Source organism: Cryptomeria japonica, chromosome 4 (genome assembly GCF_030272615.1).
Source record: "Cryptomeria japonica chromosome 4, Sugi_1.0, whole genome shotgun sequence".
NCBI classification, from domain to species: Eukaryota; Viridiplantae; Streptophyta; class Pinopsida; order Cupressales; family Cupressaceae; genus Cryptomeria; species Cryptomeria japonica.
This window is the reverse complement of record NC_081408.1, coordinates 488,171,816-488,191,434: the sequence shown is the minus strand read 5'-3', so window position 1 is coordinate 488,191,434 and position 19,619 is coordinate 488,171,816. Positions and strand designations below refer to the sequence as shown.

The 19,619-nt window shown below is 37.9% G+C and overlaps 1 protein-coding gene across 7 annotated transcripts in view; it reads left to right on the top strand.

The window, feature by feature from the left end:
- Positions 1 to 19,619, top strand: part of LOC131060393 (uncharacterized) — a 337,900-nt gene that overhangs the window by 11,034 nt on the left and 307,247 nt on the right. For all 7 annotated transcript variants that reach the window (XR_009110349.2, XM_057993610.2, XM_057993609.2 and 4 more), the window contains exons 2-3: positions 8,213 to 8,418; positions 8,522 to 8,582. Coding sequence is in view for 6 of the 7 variants with exons in the window: in XM_057993610.2 (XP_057849593.2) it covers positions 8,213 to 8,418; positions 8,522 to 8,582 (267 nt within the window). In the remaining variant the exon portion in view is untranslated. The remainder of the gene's footprint in view (positions 1 to 8,212; positions 8,419 to 8,521; positions 8,583 to 19,619) is intronic.

The window sequence follows — 19,619 nt, the reverse complement described above, 5'->3', positions numbered from 1 at the left end:
CCCATCCCATTTCATTTTCCAAGTTGTAGTTAGATAGGGGGAGCCTTCCCTTAATTAGGAGAGTTTTTACTCGTGTGCTGTGGTTGAAACCACAATTTTGTATATTTCCCCAAGTGTACAAAATTTTCAACCAACAAGACTAAAGGGGAAGATGACTCCAGAAAATATGTATTCTACTCAGCACTCACAAGCCAAGCTTCTAACAAGATCAACTCATGGGTGATTGACAGTGGCTCATCCAGGCACATCACAGGGTTTAGAGAAGTACTTGGCTCCATGACAGAGGAGAGTAATGAGGAAGTAACTATCGGAGATGACTCCACACATCCAGTCAAAGGAATGGGAACCTGCGCCATCAAATTGAAGACAGATATATCCTTGCGGCTCGAAGGAGTACTATATGTCCCCGGCATAAAAAGGAATCTAGTCTCTATATCGGCACTGGAAGATAACGGATACAGAGTGACATTCATGGACAATAGAGTATTGGCTTGGCCAAATAACTTTTCCATCAAGAAGGCAAAGACCATTGGATAGAGACAGGGTTATTTGTATGAGCTGTGCACAGAACCCAACCTAGCCCTAATCCATGAAGCCATTAATGCAAATGAAGTTTGGCATAGAAGATTAGGCCATCTGAATTTTAGGGCTTTATCTTCAATAGGAAACCTTGTCACAGGTCTACCCAAGTTAAAGCAAGATCATTCAGAGGCATGCAAAGGATGTGCCCTAGGTAAAAATACCAAGGGTACACTCCAAAATAGTACTAGGAAAACTAGTAAAATTCTAGAGTTAGTTTGTTCTGATGTATGTGGACCTATGTCCGTATCCTCTCTAGGGGGATTCTTGTATTATGTAATATTTGTTGATGACTACTCTAGGAAGACTTGGATCTACTTTCTGAAAAGTAAAGAATCAGAAGAGATCCTCTCTAGGTTTAAAGAATTTAAATCACTAACTGAAAACCACTCAGGAAACAAAGTTAAAACCCTAAGAACTGACAATGGGGGAGAATACACATCAGATTCGTTTAAAGAATTTTGTAGAGATAATGGGATTAAGAGGGAGCTTACTATACCTAATAACCCCCAACAAAATGGGGTAGTCAAAAGGAAAAATAAGACTATAGTCGAAGCTGCCAAGGCCATGATTCTAGATCAAAACCTTAACTCAAATCTCTGGGCAGAAGCATCCAACACCACTGTATATATACAGAACAGATGCCCTCACTCCCATCTTGAAGACAAAACTCCTGAGGAAGTATTCACTAAAATTAAGCCAGATATCAACCACCTTAGGATATTTGGGTGTCCTGTCTATATCCATGTACCTAAAGAAAAAAGACTAAAACTAGAGCCTTCTGGAAAAAGAGGATTGCTTGTAGGATATAGTGAAACCTCCAAAGCCTACAAAATCTATGTACCTGGTCAAAGAAATATTGAACTAAGTAGGGATGTAATCTTTGAGGAGGACATAGCCTTCAAAAGAGCTCAAAACTTCATAGAACCTGAAATCTATGTCCCTACTTCTAACTTAGATGAAGATCCTATTCCTGCGTTTCAGAGGGAGAATCTAGATGAAACTGAAAATGAAAATGAACACTCACCTAGAAATCTCAAGAAAAGACCACTATGGGCCACCAAAACAGTAGAAGAAGCTCAGAGGTTTGTTGCTCCTTCAGGAACCTTCAGAGAAAGCAAAAGGCCTAATAAATTCACTAACTATGTTGCTCTTATGAATGATCTATCTAAAAACGAACCTAACAATGTAACAGATGCCCTTAAACATCAAGTATGGAAGGATGCTATGTCTGAAGAGTATCAATCCATAATGAAAAATGATGTATGGGAGATTGTTCCTAGGCCAACTAAGAAATTTGTTGTTTCTTCTAAATGGCTTTTTAAGATCAAACATGCTACAGATGTTAGTATTGAAAAACATAAGGCAAGATTTGTAGCCAGAGGGTTCTCCCAAAAGGAAGGAATAGACTATGAAGAAACATTTGCTCCAGTAGCCAGATATACCTCAGTAAGGACTGTGCTAGCCATTGCAGCAGCAAAGGGATGGAAGGTACATCAAATGGATGTAAAGACAACATTTCTTAATGGATAGATATCTGAAGAAGTATACCTAGAGCAACCTGAAGGGTTTGAGATTCATCATGCAGAGTCTCATGTGTGTAGACTCAAGAAAGCTCTATATGGGCTTAAATAGGCCCCTAGGGCCTGGTATGAAAGAATTGACACATATCAATCAGAACTGGGTTTCTCTAAAAATGATGTAGATCCTAATCTCTGCTACAAATAGAATAAAGGTGATATGCTTATATTGATTTTATATGTTGATGACTTATTAATCACAAGAGAAGATCACCTTATAGATCAATGCAAGAAAGAGCTATCCAAAGAATTTGATATGAAGGACTTGGGATTCCTTCATTATTTCCTAGGGTTGGAAGTATGGCAGAATTTTAATAACATTGTTCTAAACCAAGGCAAGTATACCTTGGACATCCTGAAGAGATTTGGAATGCTAAACTGCAGACCCATGACCGCTCCCATGGAAACCAATCTTCATAAACTTAAAGAAGCAACAACAGAATCACCTTCTACTGACCCCACTCTATACTGACAGATGATTGGGTCTCTTATGTACCTAGTAAATACAAGGCCAGATATCTGCTATGCAGTAAATGCTTTGAGTCAATTTATGTGCGAGCCAAAGGAGATACACCTGGTTGCAGTAAAACACATTATGAGATATTTACAAGGCACCTTAAGTCTTGGTCTCAAGTATGAGAAAGTTGATCTTGATCTACACGGATTCACAGATTCAGATTGGGCTGGAAGTGTGATTGACCGGAAAAGTACCTTTGGGTGCTGCTTCAGTTTGGGATTAGCCATGATATCCTGGATCAGCAGAAATCAATCTTCTGTACCGCAAAGTTCCACCGAGGCCGAATACATTGCAGCCTCCATGGCTGCCCGAGAAGAAGTGTGGCTTAGGAAGTTGGTTGTGGGACTATTTGGTGAACCTATGAAACCCATTGTCATCCATTGTGACAACCAGAGCTGCATAAAGCTTTCTATGAATCCAGTATTTCATGACAGATCCAAACATATTGAGATTCCATACCATTATGTGCGAGACATGGTAGACAAAAATGTGATCAAATTGGAATATGTTAGCACAGGAGATCAGACTGCAGATATTCTGACCAAACCACTTTCCAGAGTGAAGGTTGATCACTTCAGAAAAGGTTTAGGTATGATAGAAAGGTGATCTGCTTTAATAAGATGTTTAATGTGTAAAACTTCTTTTGTCATGTTGGGACATTCTGGGTTTGACCCCCTGTGTTTATATTTAAGAGGTGACGATCTCTCAGATTATGAACACTTGTATGCAGACATCATAAGGTGACGATCTTATGATTCTCTAAACCAGTGTCATGTTGGATCTCTGGTATGTCATGGATGTGCCATGATTGTGTTGTGATAAAATATTTGTATAGAATGTTTGTGCACATATCACAACCTGGATAAGATGGGGATCTAACCATCCTCATATGTTTATCCTTAGTATTGTGTGTTTAGGCAATACTGATATCACGTGTTGAGGTGATATCTCGTCATAATGAAATGATGAATCTTTTATATCACATGGTTAGGTGATATTCTATATCACATGCTTAGAGTGATATATTATCTTTGCATATTATGTCCTGATGATACTTCATATCATATTTATAGATGATATGTATTCTTGGAGACTGACACTATGTAAAAAGAAATGTGATGCAGGTTACTTTATCTATCTTTCAAAGCTAAGAGGGAGTGTTAATGCATTAGTAGCCTCTGCAAAGATAAGATTTTCCTAACCCGTTAATCTCCTCCATTCTGTTAGATTATCTGATTTATGCTTTTAGAACTGAATATGTTTATCAAACTGTAACTTTGATCTTGATTATGATATTGATATTGGATAATGATGGATTAGATTGACGACCTACTTAACTATGTTAAGCGTCAATCTAAATGCTATCGGGCTAGTAACCCGATAGCATATTAATGTCGACTCATATCTGAATTAGCATTAATATACTATCGGGGTATTAACCCGATAGCATATAATGCTAACAGTTATTGTTATTGTTTACTTTAAACCGATTCATTATCGGTGTGTTTATATTGATCCATTATCATTTGCTTTGACACCGATTCATTATCGGGTGTGTTCATATCGATCCATTACCATTTGCTTTGACACCGATTCATTATCGGGTGTGTTTATGTCGATCTGTTAACATGGCACCGATTAGTCATCATAAACACCGAAGCAAATATGTGGACAGTCACGACCAAGTGACATCTTGGTCGGACATGTCTAAAAGACATGCCCGATCAAGGTGCCACTTGATCGTGGCTACCTTGCTACATATACATCATTCAAAAGAAAAGGCATGACATTGAAATCGATAAATGTTCATCCTTTAGACCTGCAGAAGAGAAATACAATAATATTATTGTCATAGTAATAATACCAAAATTGAAAATACACAATCTAGCATATAACTTGTTCATTGAATTGGAAATTGCAATAACATTTACATGGTATTAGAGCCAGGGCCAGGCTAGGAGCCCCAAGCACACGAGAGGTGTGGCTTAAAGGGGGGTGTTGGTGTTGGAAATAAGCCACACCCGGATCGACAATGGACTGGGCCAAGAGGGGCCAGTAGCTCAGTGGTAGAGAACTCCAGCAACGTATGGAAGGTCCTGGGTTCGAGTCCTAGCTGGTCCATGTCTCACACCAATTATCCCAATGAGAAAAGGACTTGAGATGATCTAAATTTCTATGAATGAAAGCAAGCACCACTTCACTAATGGAAGCTTGAATTTTACCAATTATGTCTGCCAAAGTCGCAGATTTATGTTTGAAGATTCTTGAATTCCTTTCAAGCCAAAGATTTCAAATCAGCAGAGATGGAGCGACAACCCAAAGAGATGAATAGAACAAAGAGGGAAACAATAAGGGCCAGGAGATAACTTGTGCAAGAAGATTTGAACAGAGAGCAGAAGACCATCCTAACATATCAAATAGCCAATACCAACACTCAGAGGCAAAAGGACATAGCAGGAAAGGGTGATCCACCGATTCCATACAATAACCACAAAAAACACAAGGAAAAACTGCTGTAATCCCAAGCCTATCCAATCGCATTCCAGTAAGGACTTTATCTTGAACTGCCAACCAAGCAAAAGCCCTTGCCTTTGGAAGACAAGCAGGATGCCAGAAAAGCTTAGTAGGCCAACAAGATGGCAAAGGGGCCTGAACCAAAGAATTGTACCCCTCTTTTACCGAATAGGAGCCTGCAACATTTTTAACCCAAACCAAAGAGTCCTCCTTGATATGGAAAACTAAAGGTCTTTTACCAGTTTTATTTTTCTTTTTCTTTTCAGTTTTCCACAATATAATTTCTTTAAAACTATACAAATTAGGAATTGCTGTTTTTTTTGTTTTGCCTAACATTCAAAAAACACTTTGCTTGGCATTTTGAAAGAAGCATAAAAGAAATGTGTGGCCTTATATTGATGAAGCTAACATGGGCTTACAAGCATGTTCAATCTCTCTATTTAGGAAATCTATCTCTCCTTTTCGCTCATAGGTTCGGGGACACTACCCATATGCACATATTCGGCAATTATATTTAAATGTGAAATACCATAGTATTCCTATTCATACATTTCCATTCTGTTTTTCTAAATGATGTCTTCATGGCTTTATCCCACATCTTCAAATGAATATGATTTTAGTGAATTAGCCAAGTTATGAATGTGGCGAACTTGGTTAACTTGTCAACCATTGTCATGATTTTATAATTTTGCTATATTCTTTGATCTGAATGTATTGTTGGAAAATATAGGCCAAATAGGACTAAAACCTAGGCTCTCCTACATGCACCTTTGAGTGCTCTAGTATTGAACTAGTAATACTTCATTGGTTTGCATATTTTCCATTGTGGTTTGAATCTTTGAATCCTCTCCTTCAAGTCACACAATTTTGGACCTCACCTAGTCTGGCTTTGATGTGTTGTTGAATTGCATACGTCATGTAGTACTTGATCTTGTGACCTTTAGGATACACCTCCTTTGAGAACGTTTTCATTATCTTTGAGAAAGAGGATCTATAAATCTTGTCAACCCCAACAAATACGATTGCTTGGTCATTGTAATGATTAGACATTTTGAGCTTCCCTACCATTATTTTGGTGGGTGTCATTTTACAATGCTGGGAAGATTTCCGGAGGCCACTAAAACCCACTCATAAAATGAAGGGTTCGGTTGTTTGGAAGTCGTATTTTCATATACTTCATAATTGAATAGTGGGCAAATTCATAGACACTACCTTTGAATAAAACAAGATTCCCACAGCCCAATATATAGACACTATTCAAGCTTAGAGGCTCGATTAACTTGAATGGACATGTTTATTTAGGCAGGCTAAGAAAGATGATTAGGATCATGCCAAATGAATTTGGTAATTGGAACAATTAATTTCTAGGTATCTGAAACTATAGAGGCAAACTAGGAAACATGAACCATCTTGACATTCTAGTTGGGTTGATTGAGATACCAAAAATTTGGTAGTTTAAGGTGACAAAACACCAAGATATTTCTATAGGCCTGAGGCCTCCAATTAAGAAAACAAATGTAGTTTCTACATCATAAAAAATAAGAAGGGGAAAACTCCTATTCAGGCTACAAATACAAGACTTTCCAACTATATGATTATTATTTCGTCTAGGTCTTGTTGTGAATCATTTGCTTAGAGGGGATATACTTGTAAAAAGTACCTATGATAGCATGATCATGATAGACATCAAAACTTCATCATAAGAATCAAAATGTAGAGTGACATCTGTTTCATAGCATATAGGAGCATTATCTCATGATATAGTTTTTGCCCAAACTTGTGACCTTTGTTGGGGCACCCAAGGAAACCTCATGCAATTTTCTGCAACAACTTAAATTTGTGTTGGGGCCATTTAAAAACATAATCCAAAGGCCACAAGGATAAATCGAGGACAAGAAAAATAGATTCAGAGAAAATCTAGACAAAATCAAGAGCATGAGAGATCATTAGGGGTTCTTATATGGGGGAGCCCAAAAACTGCCTTTATCTTGTTCACCATTTTTTACCAACTTTGTCGGTCCAGAGTTGTACTAATCTGAGGCCAAAGGAGTGGATGCAATTCTTGCTACCAATATTTCACTGACCTTGGCTTTGGATAACAAGAGAGGTGGAGATGCCCAAATGTAGATATGGAGGTAAAAATGTGTGTCTAAGCACACAACAGATAACTTATGTCACCATAGTGAGGCACACACTGTAATTAATGCAAACTGAGTAAGGTCATTAAGGCAATAGGGTTTACCATATTTTAAGTACAACTGCCAATGATAAAATGGGGAATGATCAACCTTGAAACCGGAAAAGGATTTGTCTAGTCTTTCTTTGGCTCTTGAGTTTCTAAAACTTGATATAGAGATAAAAGCATGTATCTAATTACACAATGGATGACTTATGTCACCATAGCTAGGCACACAATGTAATTAATACAAACTGATTAAGGTCATTAAGGTAATAGGGTTTATTATCATTTTAAATACAACTGCAAATGATCTAATAGGGAATCATCAACCTTGAGATTGAAAAAGGATTTGCTTAGTCTTTCTTTGGCTCCTGAATTTCAAAATTTTGTAACCAAACCTCATCAATTTTTTCTATCTGCTCATGTTTCGGCTGTGAATAAATTGAAGCAAGGTAAAATTTTATCTAACATACAGGCTTTTGGCCTATGACATACTCTTTCAGGAGCTAGTCATAGAATAAAATAAAATTAAAAGTATGAAATCTTTTTACTAGAACTGTTCTTACAGAGTAAAATTGAATTTATGCTTATTGAATCAAATTGATAGCTAGACTGTTATTTTTTCACCTTGTATTTAATGATGTTACATCATAAGTTTAACTAAAAAAATATCCAGTTGAAGATAATTTTTGATTTATAAAACTATACTTTTTTAACAATTTTTTTATTATGCTAATTTTAGGAAGACTCATTTGGTCTTTCTCATCGAAGTATCAGGACTTTTGACATATGCTGCCTTTTATATGCATTTATGCATTTTCTGACCGTTTTTCTTTTCATCAGCTGATGTTGCAGTAGCTGTCAGGGAAGGAGTGCCAGTTTACCCATTGTATAAACAAATAGCATCTACATTGTCTGAATCCATAACTTCTGGAACATTTGTTAGAGAGAATGCATCTATGCCAGGACTGCACGAGGATGAGACATTGACTTTGAAGATGGACGAGTGGATCAAAATGATTGTTAAAATGGGATCTCACTTAATAGACGTAAATAACTTCACTGAATTAATTCATTTTTGTTAAAGCTTGATAGATTCATTTTTGATGGTTATTCAATGAAAAATGATTTGTTTTCTTTTTTGTCCTTCAGGTGCTTCAGAGGGCGAAATTTCATATTGATGTGCAAGAACCTTTCTTCACGCAACTCAAAAGTATGCATTCTTTGTCTCCTGCAATGTTAGTAACTTGTAATTGCATGATATTGTCCACTGAGCATCTCAAAAATTCCAAGGAATCTAGATCAATGCAGCTAGCAACAATAATTATTGCTTGATTAACCCAACTTTCAATCTGAGCAATAGTTGACAATTTAGTTTTCAGATCTCCATTTTTAGTCAAAAAAGACAGAGCTTGTATAATAGCATATATTTAAATACTCTTGTTGGTTCTTTCTATGTTTAGGGATGATTGTCCCTCTTGTCAAGGATGTCTCTCAACCTGTCTATGTTCTTTGTATGAATGTAAATACTAAATAGATATGCTTTTTTGATTACTTAGTTTTGGGACACTATTGAGCACCCCGCCCTTAGAGAAAGCGTAAGTTAACAGCAAATATAAAGAACTTTACAAAAATGACCGTAATGGTCTTGAAGGACAGAGCTATAGAAACCCATCCAAAATTACAAAAATATGAACGCCCAATTACCAGATAAACTGGAGCTAAAAGTGAAACCAACTCCCCCAGGACAACACCACAATGTAATAGACAACAAAAATCTTTATACCTAGGGGCTTCTAACATATTCCCCACCTATTCATTTCAAAGTGTACATCCACCCCCAACCAACCACTTCTACCTGCTCATCATTCGCTGTCTAGCATCCTTGTGAGGCACTTGCACTATCTTATCTAGCATCATACTGAGATTCAACTTCATTACCTGCTGCAACCTCTTCTCCATGACTGAAAATTGCACCTTCCAATGAAGATTTCCTCTCCGATGTAGCTGCAATAGATGACTGATTTTCATCTTCCCCAAGATCACCCGGACCGGCATAAGCATCAGCAATCACATAAGATGTGGAGTCATCATCATTGGCTGATTGGGAGACATCTTCATATGCACTAGTGTGATCAATCTCGTAGGATAGCTCTACCTCCAAGTTTCCTACCAAGAAACTCATTCCATTAAGCTGGTGCCTATTTTCCATGATCTGATATACAAAATCAGAATGTTGTCGCACAAATCCACCACACATAATTCATCTTTAACACCCAAATATTGAGTGCCATCAAAAGAAGATTGTACAACACCATCATCCTCATGTGAAAAGGCTGCTATATCATGATGTTGCAAGGAAATATAAATGCTGTTGCGAAAATCAGAATTGTTGTCATAGCTTTGTGTCATGTTATCAACATCTCAAAGTGGCCGATCCATGTTTGCATTCTCTCCTTCTTTGTGATCAACATGAAGGCTCAAGGGTGCAATATGTGATTCCTCTTGATCCAAACTCTCATATGGTGGAAGTGAGCTTGCGAACATGATCTCAACTTATGATCACTTGTAGGCTGCAAATTACCAGCAAGTGACTCTTCTTTCTTCACTAACCTTTCTTCCAGGGTAACTCCTTGCCCTCCTTCAACACTTTAGTCTATGACTGTGTGTGGTTGAAGATTCACTGTTTGCGATCAGAAATTTTGAACCCTTTTCATTTGCCTTGGGTTCCAATGTTTTATTTTTTTGACTCTCCCTTGTGCTTGGAATATATAACACTGTCTTGGATTCAAATGATTTATTTCCAAGCTCTTCCTTATGCTTGGATTTAAATATTAACTTGCCATAGCCTTTGACGCCAAGATCATTCATTATTTTGGTAAGCTCATCTATCAATTCTGAAATTGATTTACTAGGAGTATTCATTTCTTTTTTTAAATCTTGAATCACAACTGAATGCACAGGTTGACAGGATACTTTGTGCTTTGATACCACTATAATATCCCTCGCCCGCCCCCTGATTTGAGGTTTTAATTTTTTGATTGAAGGATATTTTCTGACTTTTGATTTAATTGCTCTTTATTTTTGATTTGATGTTTTTGGAATAGAAATATAATGCTAGAAATAAATTGAACTGCCTGGCAATAGATAATATATTATTTGCAGCCTTGTTTGGTCTAAAACGTGCCCTAGGAAAGCCACACACTTCCACTTGAAACCCTCAAATTGGTATGGCTGAAATATAATGCTAGAAATAAATTGAACTGCCTGGCAATAGATAATTTATTATTTGCAGCCTTGTTTGGTCTAAAATGTGCCCTAGGAAAGCCACACACTTCCACTTGAAACCCTCAAATTGGTATGGCTGAAATATAATGCTAGAAATAAATTGAACTGCCTGGCAATAGATAATTTATTATTTGCAGTCTTGTTTGGTCTAAAACGTGCCCTAGGAAAGCCACACACTTCCACTTGAAACCCTCAAATTGGTATGGCTGAAAGTTGCAATTATATTCCTCTTGAAATGTGTACAATAACTATTCAAATTTGCCTTTTAGAATGCTTTCAACCTGCAGATCAGTAATCCTTGAATATATTCTTGAATCCTTTGTCAAATTCTATGAAATTTAGCTCAATTGAAGCCTCTGAATGAAGCCTCCTGAAACAATGCTCTTGGATGATGTTCCACACTTGCAAGCATTCAAACTCTTGGAAGTTTTCGTTCCCAGAAGCCTGAAATTCTTCAATTGCAGCAAACCCTTGCTCACAATTTCTCCAATTCTTCAAAAAACAATCTTAATATATCTTCCTCAAAGGGTATGATTTAAATTATTAAATGTCTTAGCATTTAATACCCCTTTCAATAACCTTCTAATTTAATTTAATATTATTAAAGCATTTAACTTTAATAATAATTAAATTGATCCTTTAATCATTAATATAAGCCAAAATAATACTCTTTTGATAATTTTGCTAACTCCTAGAATGTAAAGACGTAAAACGTTCTAACTTCAATAATAAAAAGAAATACTCTTTATTCTTAAATAAACTCATAATTCCTTTAATAAGTCTATTTACCTCCACTATTCCATCCTTAGCTCTAAATCACCATACTAATGATATCACAATAAACACGAAATTTATATAAAGAGGTAAAGATTCTTTATCCGATAAGAAAATGTAAGTAGTATCTCAATCATATCTACATACAATACTTAGGCCTTTCAAATGCCTTAAGTTCAAATAAAGTAAAGGATGAGATGCGTCCATTGATTTGCAATCCAAAGATATCTTCAATGCAATCTTTAGGATTAAGACGAGAACAAGATTCGGGTGCTTTTTCCACCCAACCTTGAAGTATACACTTCCCCGGAATTCTTAATCTATTTAGAATACCCGACCTTGCACGAATTGCTTAGCAAAAGAAATTCGATAAAGTGCATGCCTAGAATGATACATTCATTTTCTATTTTCTAATTCATATAGGAAACAAGCAAGATCATAACAAGGATATGGTAGAGAACATAATTAAATCCATCTATTTCAATGGTCAATAAGTTACTCGGCCGAGTATGATGCCATGCATAGCAAATAACCATAGTCTGGAAAAGCAAACTATTTTCTCTATAAATTCCACATTCGGCACCCGTCCCGGAAGGTAACTTTCCCCACAAACACAATCATATCTAGCTTTCCTATTGTTCGTTTGATATCTAAAAATGAATATAAAAGAAGATAATCTTTCGTTAATTGGATATAGAAGAAACAATCTTTCGTTAAATAGATGTAGATGAAACAATCTTTCGTTTACAACCAATTGTATCTAATAAGAGAACAATCTTTCACTTCTATCTTTTTAAGTAAATCAAGGATAAGAATTAAAATTAAGGTGTAACGCATGTATGCACATTTTAGCATATATATGAATATAAAACGCAGAAATAGAAGTTATGAGTACACATTCTTTCTATCTATTTCTCATAAAAATCAAAATAGGCTTCCACATACAATAACTCATTATATAGTATTTCATCTTCTATGTTTTCTAAATTCAAAATTTACAATGCACAAGTTCTCTATCCTCCTATATGTTTCTAGAAGGTTTGGCTGTCTAATTTCTAAGATTTACACTTATGTATATCAACAAATTTAGAGAAATAATTCCTTAGTGCATATACGTATATATAATTTACAAGAAATGTATTTTGATGCCAATCGATATGATTTTCATATTCAGAATTTTAAAAACTGTGATTCTAATATTTTCCTACGATTTCATCTTAATCTAGTTATATTCAAACTTTATTTCTTTATATTTCCACAATAAAACATCATTCGAACGAGACCCTACCTGTGAGCTCTGTTGTATTCCAACCGATTCTTCTGTGAAAATCTACTGATTGCGTATCTTCTCTTTTTTCTGCCTTCCTTCTGAATTTTGTATATTCTGCTTCCTTTTCTGACTGTCGTTGTGTGTGTTTTACCAAGACAACAGTCTTATTTATATTGTTTTTCCAACTACAATCTCTCCTAGTTTTGGGCTCACATTAACCATATTGACTATGTCCTCTGCTAAATACTTAGCACGTCATAGTTAATTCAGCAAGTGGCAACCAATATCTACCACATGTGCTTGGCAATTGTAATCCTAAACAACTTCGAACTCTATGAGTTCAGCTGGCAACACACAGTCGATCACTGTATATCGACTGCTATTGTAATTAATACATACAGAGTTACGTGGGGTTTCGACTCTACAAAAATGGCTTACTTGCTACTTGGGCAGTTGTTACGAGATTGCTTGGGACAATTGATATTGACTATCGACTTCCCTCCTTGCCATACGACATGCTACGTGGAATAGTTGATATCAACATCGACTCCCACTTCGTATTACCTTATTCAGTGTAATAAATGCATACAATTTGCAAGTCAATGTGCATATTTATATATATATGTATGTATACTATCAATTAATTTAATCTTCATGTCATTCATTCCAATATACATATATAGATGTATATCAAGACCACTAATATACATATATATATATATATATATATATATATATATATATATATATATTTCATAAATTGATGATGCGAAATAAACATAGCATTTATCCATTTATTCGGAATATAAAACTCCATCTGCATTATTAATATATTAACAATGAATCAAAATACGTACATAGTCACTTTAAAAATATTCAAATCAATCTATTTTTCATTAAATACGAATTCAGTTTTGAGCAGTTGTATAAGAACTTCATCATTCCAAAATTAAACAAGCATTCTATTCAAAGTCATTTAACACACTCATATATGCAAGATGCATTCAACAAGATCTAATGTGGTGTGTGAGATTCCATCTATTCTATTGAAGTCCAAGAACTAAAACAATTCTACCTGAACCATGTTCTTGCCTTCATCCGCGTTCACCTGTTCCTGCATTCACTTGCATTTGATTGCTCATTAGCAATGATGATCCCCAATTTCATAATAAAATAATACTAATCATTCAATTGCATTTACATATCAAAAAGGAAATCAATTTAAATCATTTCATTGCATTTAAATCTCCATTTCATTATCATCTAATTTCACGTAAAATTTCATTTCCATTTCAATTTCATTTCATAAGCGGAAAATAAGCATTATTTTCCTAATTAAATAATTATAGATAAATACGGTTCGTGACATCCTTCCCCACTTGGAAGAGACATCGACCCGATGTCTTATTATTCTAACAATAAGCACAAGGTATCTTAACATCATAAAATAATAACCACACATCATAGTCTCAAATCAAAACATAAACAGTAATAGTAGCATCCATGCTATCCAGCTCACAACATGTGAATCATAACCAGAGTATCAAAGTATCTCATGCAATAAGCAAATACTACTCTAAGAAAGCAAATGAGGAAAATGCCAGTCAATCGTCTCAACATCCTCTCATGTAGCACTATTCTCAGAATATTGGTCCCATTGGACCTTATATTGAGTAAAATCTCTGCTACGTAGCTTAATGCTACGCTGGTCTAGGATTCGGATGGGCTCCCCTAGCACCACCCTTGGATCCCGTACCTGTAAAGATCGCCAATCAAGAATATGAGATGCATCAGGATGATAAGGCTTCAACAAAGAAACATGGAACACATTATGGATTCGAGCTAGAGCAGGTGGTAAAGCTAATCTATATGTGATTGGATTAATGACTTCAGCACATCAAAGGGTCCCACATATCTTGGTGCTAACTTTGATGATTTCCCAAATGAGATAGAGCTCTTATGAGGTTTGACCCAAAAAAAGACTTTATCTCCTACAGCAAACTGTCTGAAAGTTCCGTTTCTATCAGCATAGCTTTTCTGTCTATCGGTTGCCTCCTTCAACCTACTCTTGATTAACCTCATCTGCTTATCCATTTCCTTGAGCAAATCAGAACCAATTATGATCCTATCTTCCATTCTATCCCAACTAATGGGTGTGCGACACTTCCATCCGTAGAGTGCCTCAAATGGTGCCATTCCTAAAGATGCATGAAAAGAGTTGTTATATGCGAACTCAACCAAAGACAAAAACTCCTCCCACTTGTACTGCTGATCCATGCAGTACATCCGTAGAAGATCCTCCACAACCTGATTAACCCTTTCTGTTTGGCCATCTGTTTGAGGATGATATGCTGAACTAAAATTAGTTTGGTTCCCAAAGCTGCATTCAATGTTGTCCAAAATCTAGATGTCATCTTGGTATCCCTATCTGATATGATGGTTTCTGGTACACCATGCAATCAGAATATCTCTTGCACAAATTTCTTTGCAAGAATAAATGATCCGTCCTTGAGATTCCTAGGTATGAAATGTGCAACTTTTGTCAATTTATCAACAACTACTAAGATGGTATCATGCTTGTTCTTGCTCATAGGTAACCCTTGGATAAAATCCACACTGATTACTTGCCACTTAAGCTCAGGTATGATATGTTGAAACAAAAGTCTCGCTAGATGAACATGCTCGGCTTTCACTCACTGACATTCCAAACATTGAGCCACATACTCAATCACCTCTTTCTCGAGTTTAGGCCAGAAATACAAAGTTCTCAATTCAGCTACCATCTTCGTCACTCCGGGATGTCTTGAATAGGGTGTATTGTGCACCTCATGCAATATTAACTTCCTTAAGTCTCCACTTTTAGGAATATACATCCTCTTTTGGTATCTCAAAATACCATAAAGTTCCAACTCATATCCATCAAATCGGTGATCTGAAGGATCTACTCCCAAGGCTTGCTTAACCCTTAGGTAATGCTCATCTTCAAAGAGATTCTGCAACACTTGCTGCTTCAAGTTTGACCTTGTAGTAACCATAGCAGATAGATGTCGTCTTCTGCTGAGAGCATCTGCTACCCCGTTGTCCTTTCCTTTGATATATTCAATACCAAAATCTCACTCACTTAGGAATTCAAGCCACTTTCTCTGTCTTGCATTGAGGTTAGGCTGTGTAAAGATGTATTTCAGTCCTAAGTGGTCTGTCTTCAGCTCAAATGCCTTCCCTAGAAGGTAATGCCTTCCCTAGAAGGTAATGCCTCCACATTTGTAATGCATGAACACTAGCTAAAAGCTTTAAGTCATGTGGTGCATAGTTCAATTCATATTGCTTCAGTTTTCTAGATTCAAAAGCAACCACCTTTCCTTGCATTAACATTGCTCCTACACCTTCACCTGAAGCATCTGTAATCACTGTGAAGTGTCCATTTGGATCCGGTATAGTCAAGATTGGTGTTGTTGTCAACTTTTGCTTCAAGAGCTGAAATGACTCTTCGCACTTCTCAGTCCATTCAAATTTCTTTCCTTTCTTCTGAAGAGAAGTAATAGGTGCTGCTATCCTAGAAAAACCTTCTACATATTTCCTGTAGTATCTTGCAAGACCCATAAAACTTCTAACCTCTGTAACACTTTGAGGTGTTGGCCAATCTACAATTGCCTCTATCTTTGCAGGATCAACAAAAATTCCTTTTGTAGATATAACATGGCCTAAGTAGTGCACCTTCTCCTGAAAGAAAGCACACTTCAAAAACTTACCAAAAAGCTTTCGATCCTTTACCGTTGCAAAACTATCCTTAAGTGCTTCTTGTGTTCCTCTTCATTCTTGGAATAGATCAATATGTCATCAATGAATATAAGCGCAAAATCATCCAGGTAATCTCGAAAGATACTGTTCATAAGGTTCATGAACGCTATTGGGGCATTTGTTAGACCAAAAAGTACTACCGTGAACTCTTAGTGTCCATACGGAGTTTGAAATGTTGTCTTGGGAATATCCTCATCCTTAATCCTCATTTGGTTGTATCGTAGAGAATACTATAGCACCCTTCATTTGATCAAATAACTCATCTATCCTAGGCAAAGGATATCTGTTCTTAATGGTTACTTTGTTTAGCATCCTGTAATCAATACATAATCTCAAGGTACCATCCTTCTTCTTCATGAAGATTACTGGTGCACCCCACAGGGATACACTAGGTCTTATGAAACCTTGCCTAAGCAACTCCTGCAATTGAGCCTTAAGCTCATACAATTCTGTGGTAGTCATTCTGTATGGAGCCTTGGATTGTTGTTATCGGAAAAAATGTATAGTTTAGTAATGTTAATTATTGATAGTCAGTTAGCCGATGGGTAGGTAGTTGGAGTCGCGACGGTTGTGTCGCACCCCTTCGGCTGTCATATATTGTACCACCTCCGGGTGTTGGAGGACATGTAATGTGGACGACAGATTATAATATGAACATCTTTTGACATTAATGGAAAGCTTATTCTGGTACTTCCTTTGTAATTGCATTGTGCATTGCTGTTCAGTTTCTGTATTCTTCCTGTTTACCCAGTGAGGTAAACATTTGGCGCCGTTGCCGAAATTATTTCGGGAGGGACGAGAATATACTACATGGCACAGGGATAATGGGACAACCATTGCCCGAGGGGACGAGCAGTAACCCTGACGAGGATCACCAAGAACTGTTCGAAGGAGAATGAGCACTCACAAAAGATTTCTCTTGCATCCTTCAAGCGGCCATCGAAACACACGTACGGAGGGAAGCCACCATTGAGGCTGTTCCAGAGGATGCTGTGTGGAGCGCGCTTGGTGTAAGCCTGGCGGTGAATCGGTTAATGAGCAATTTGCCTAACCTTCTGGCTCAAGCATTTTTGGCTCTTCAAAACCGCAGAGAAGACACCTACCGTGAGAACCGACGACAGCAAATTTTACGAGAATTTCATGAGCGCCAAGATGACGGATGTAGGGAAGACCGACGAAGGACAAATAATCCTTAAATTGTGAAGGGAGAGAAATAAAGAACACTGTTAGAAGCAGAAGAATTATGTTGATTGTATACAAAAGAATGAATTAATAAAGATGTGTTGTGTTTTGGTTTATGTGTTGTGAAACATGAAATTGTACCACAATTAATGCCCAATTTATTGAATAAAGACAGAAATAAGAAATTAGAAACCGACGAGTGGGAGGCTGCGCAGAAGGCTTTGATTCTGGAACAACGTGTAGAACGTAGACGGAGGCTGAGGCAACTTGCCGAAGGACGACTTGCCGAAGGGTTGCCCGAAGGGAACCAAGGAGGTGTCACGGAAGGTGCAGAAGCCCAGGGGAATTTCTACGCGTCGCCAGACTACTGTAGAGCGAGAAGCCTTGAAGAGTTTCTGGAGGAAACTAGGTTACGGAGAGAACTAGTTGAAGAGACTCGAGATCGGTTCAAAAACTTATCTCTCACGCCACAAAGGGAGGATCACCGAATGGAGCCGGGCACGGGTGACGGCGAAGGGGAAGCTAACCGCACGGTAGGTACAAGGCAGAACACCGTACCTTTGGTCACCACCACAAGAGACATCAGCGGCATCAGAGGGAGCAGCGCCGGAGGGCAGACACAGCCACAACCACCTCCAAGTGGACGACTCCCATCAATGGCGACCAAACAGAAGTTGCCCAAATTCAATGGGGATAGCAAAGATGATCCCGCACGGCATTGCCGTACCTGCGAAACCATCTGGACAGCCAACGGAGTGACTAACCAGGATGAATGGATGAAGCAGTTCCCCGCCACACTGAGAGGAGTGGCTATTGACTGGTATTCAGACTTGGATAAAACCGGGGTAACTACGTGGGATGAATTGAAGAAAGCATTCGAGAAGGAATTTCGGCTTCTCCGAGATGATAATGAGATAGTCTCCGAAATCTATGGAACAAAGCAAGGAAAGAAGGAGACCGTACGGGCATATGGCTGCCGACTAAAGGAATTAGTCGGAAAGATGGAAAGCCAACCGGCTGATGGCTTAAAGAAGCGGTGGTTTGTCGAGGGTCTGAACCCTAAGCTACGACGAAAGATGAAAATTGTGCCTCCGACATCCTACGATGATGCATACAACCGGGCCATGGAGTTGGAAAGTGAAAATAAGACGGCCAAAAAGAAGAAGAATAGATCTTCGTCATCCTCTGAAGATGATACGTTGGAAGAAGAGAGTAGCAGTGATGAGAAGCCGAAGAAGAAAGTCACGGCCCTTCAGAAGGATATGGAACAGATGTTAAAAGAGTTTAAGACAATGAAGGGGGCCACAAGCAAGGATGATGAACTGTGGTGCACGGATTGTAAGGAGAGCGGCCACACAAAGGGTGCCTGTCCCAAGAAGGCATTCTGTGACATCTGCCAGATCATGGGATATTCTACGAAGGAATGCCCATACAATCTGAAGGCACGTAACCAGCAAGTGCTCTTTGCACATGAGCAGCCCTCCACATCGGATTCAAACAATAATGCATCTTCCGGAGGCTACTGAGGAAACCGACGAGGCGGACGGGGGAATAATAATAATTCCACCAGAAACAGGGTCCAATACGATGCGAAGGGACGCCCGATGATTCAATGTAGGGCTTGCAATCAATGGGGTCATTACGCACGAGAGTGTAATAACAATGACACCGCTCAAAAGCTATGTCGGTGGTGTGGCCCCGGTGACCATGAAGATGCCGATTGTCCGAAGTCTGGCGTAGGGGCCAATCTGATTGATATCGAAGGCAACACATGGGGTAAAGAAGCCATCCTTGCTCTTACCCGAGGGCAGGCAAAGGAAGCCCGATACCCCCATCCCCGGACGGAGAAGCAGAGAATGACGGAGGCAAGGGAGGAAATAGAAAGGGCCATGAAAGCCCAACGGGGAGAGACACACGAGTCATCTGGACCCTACTGCA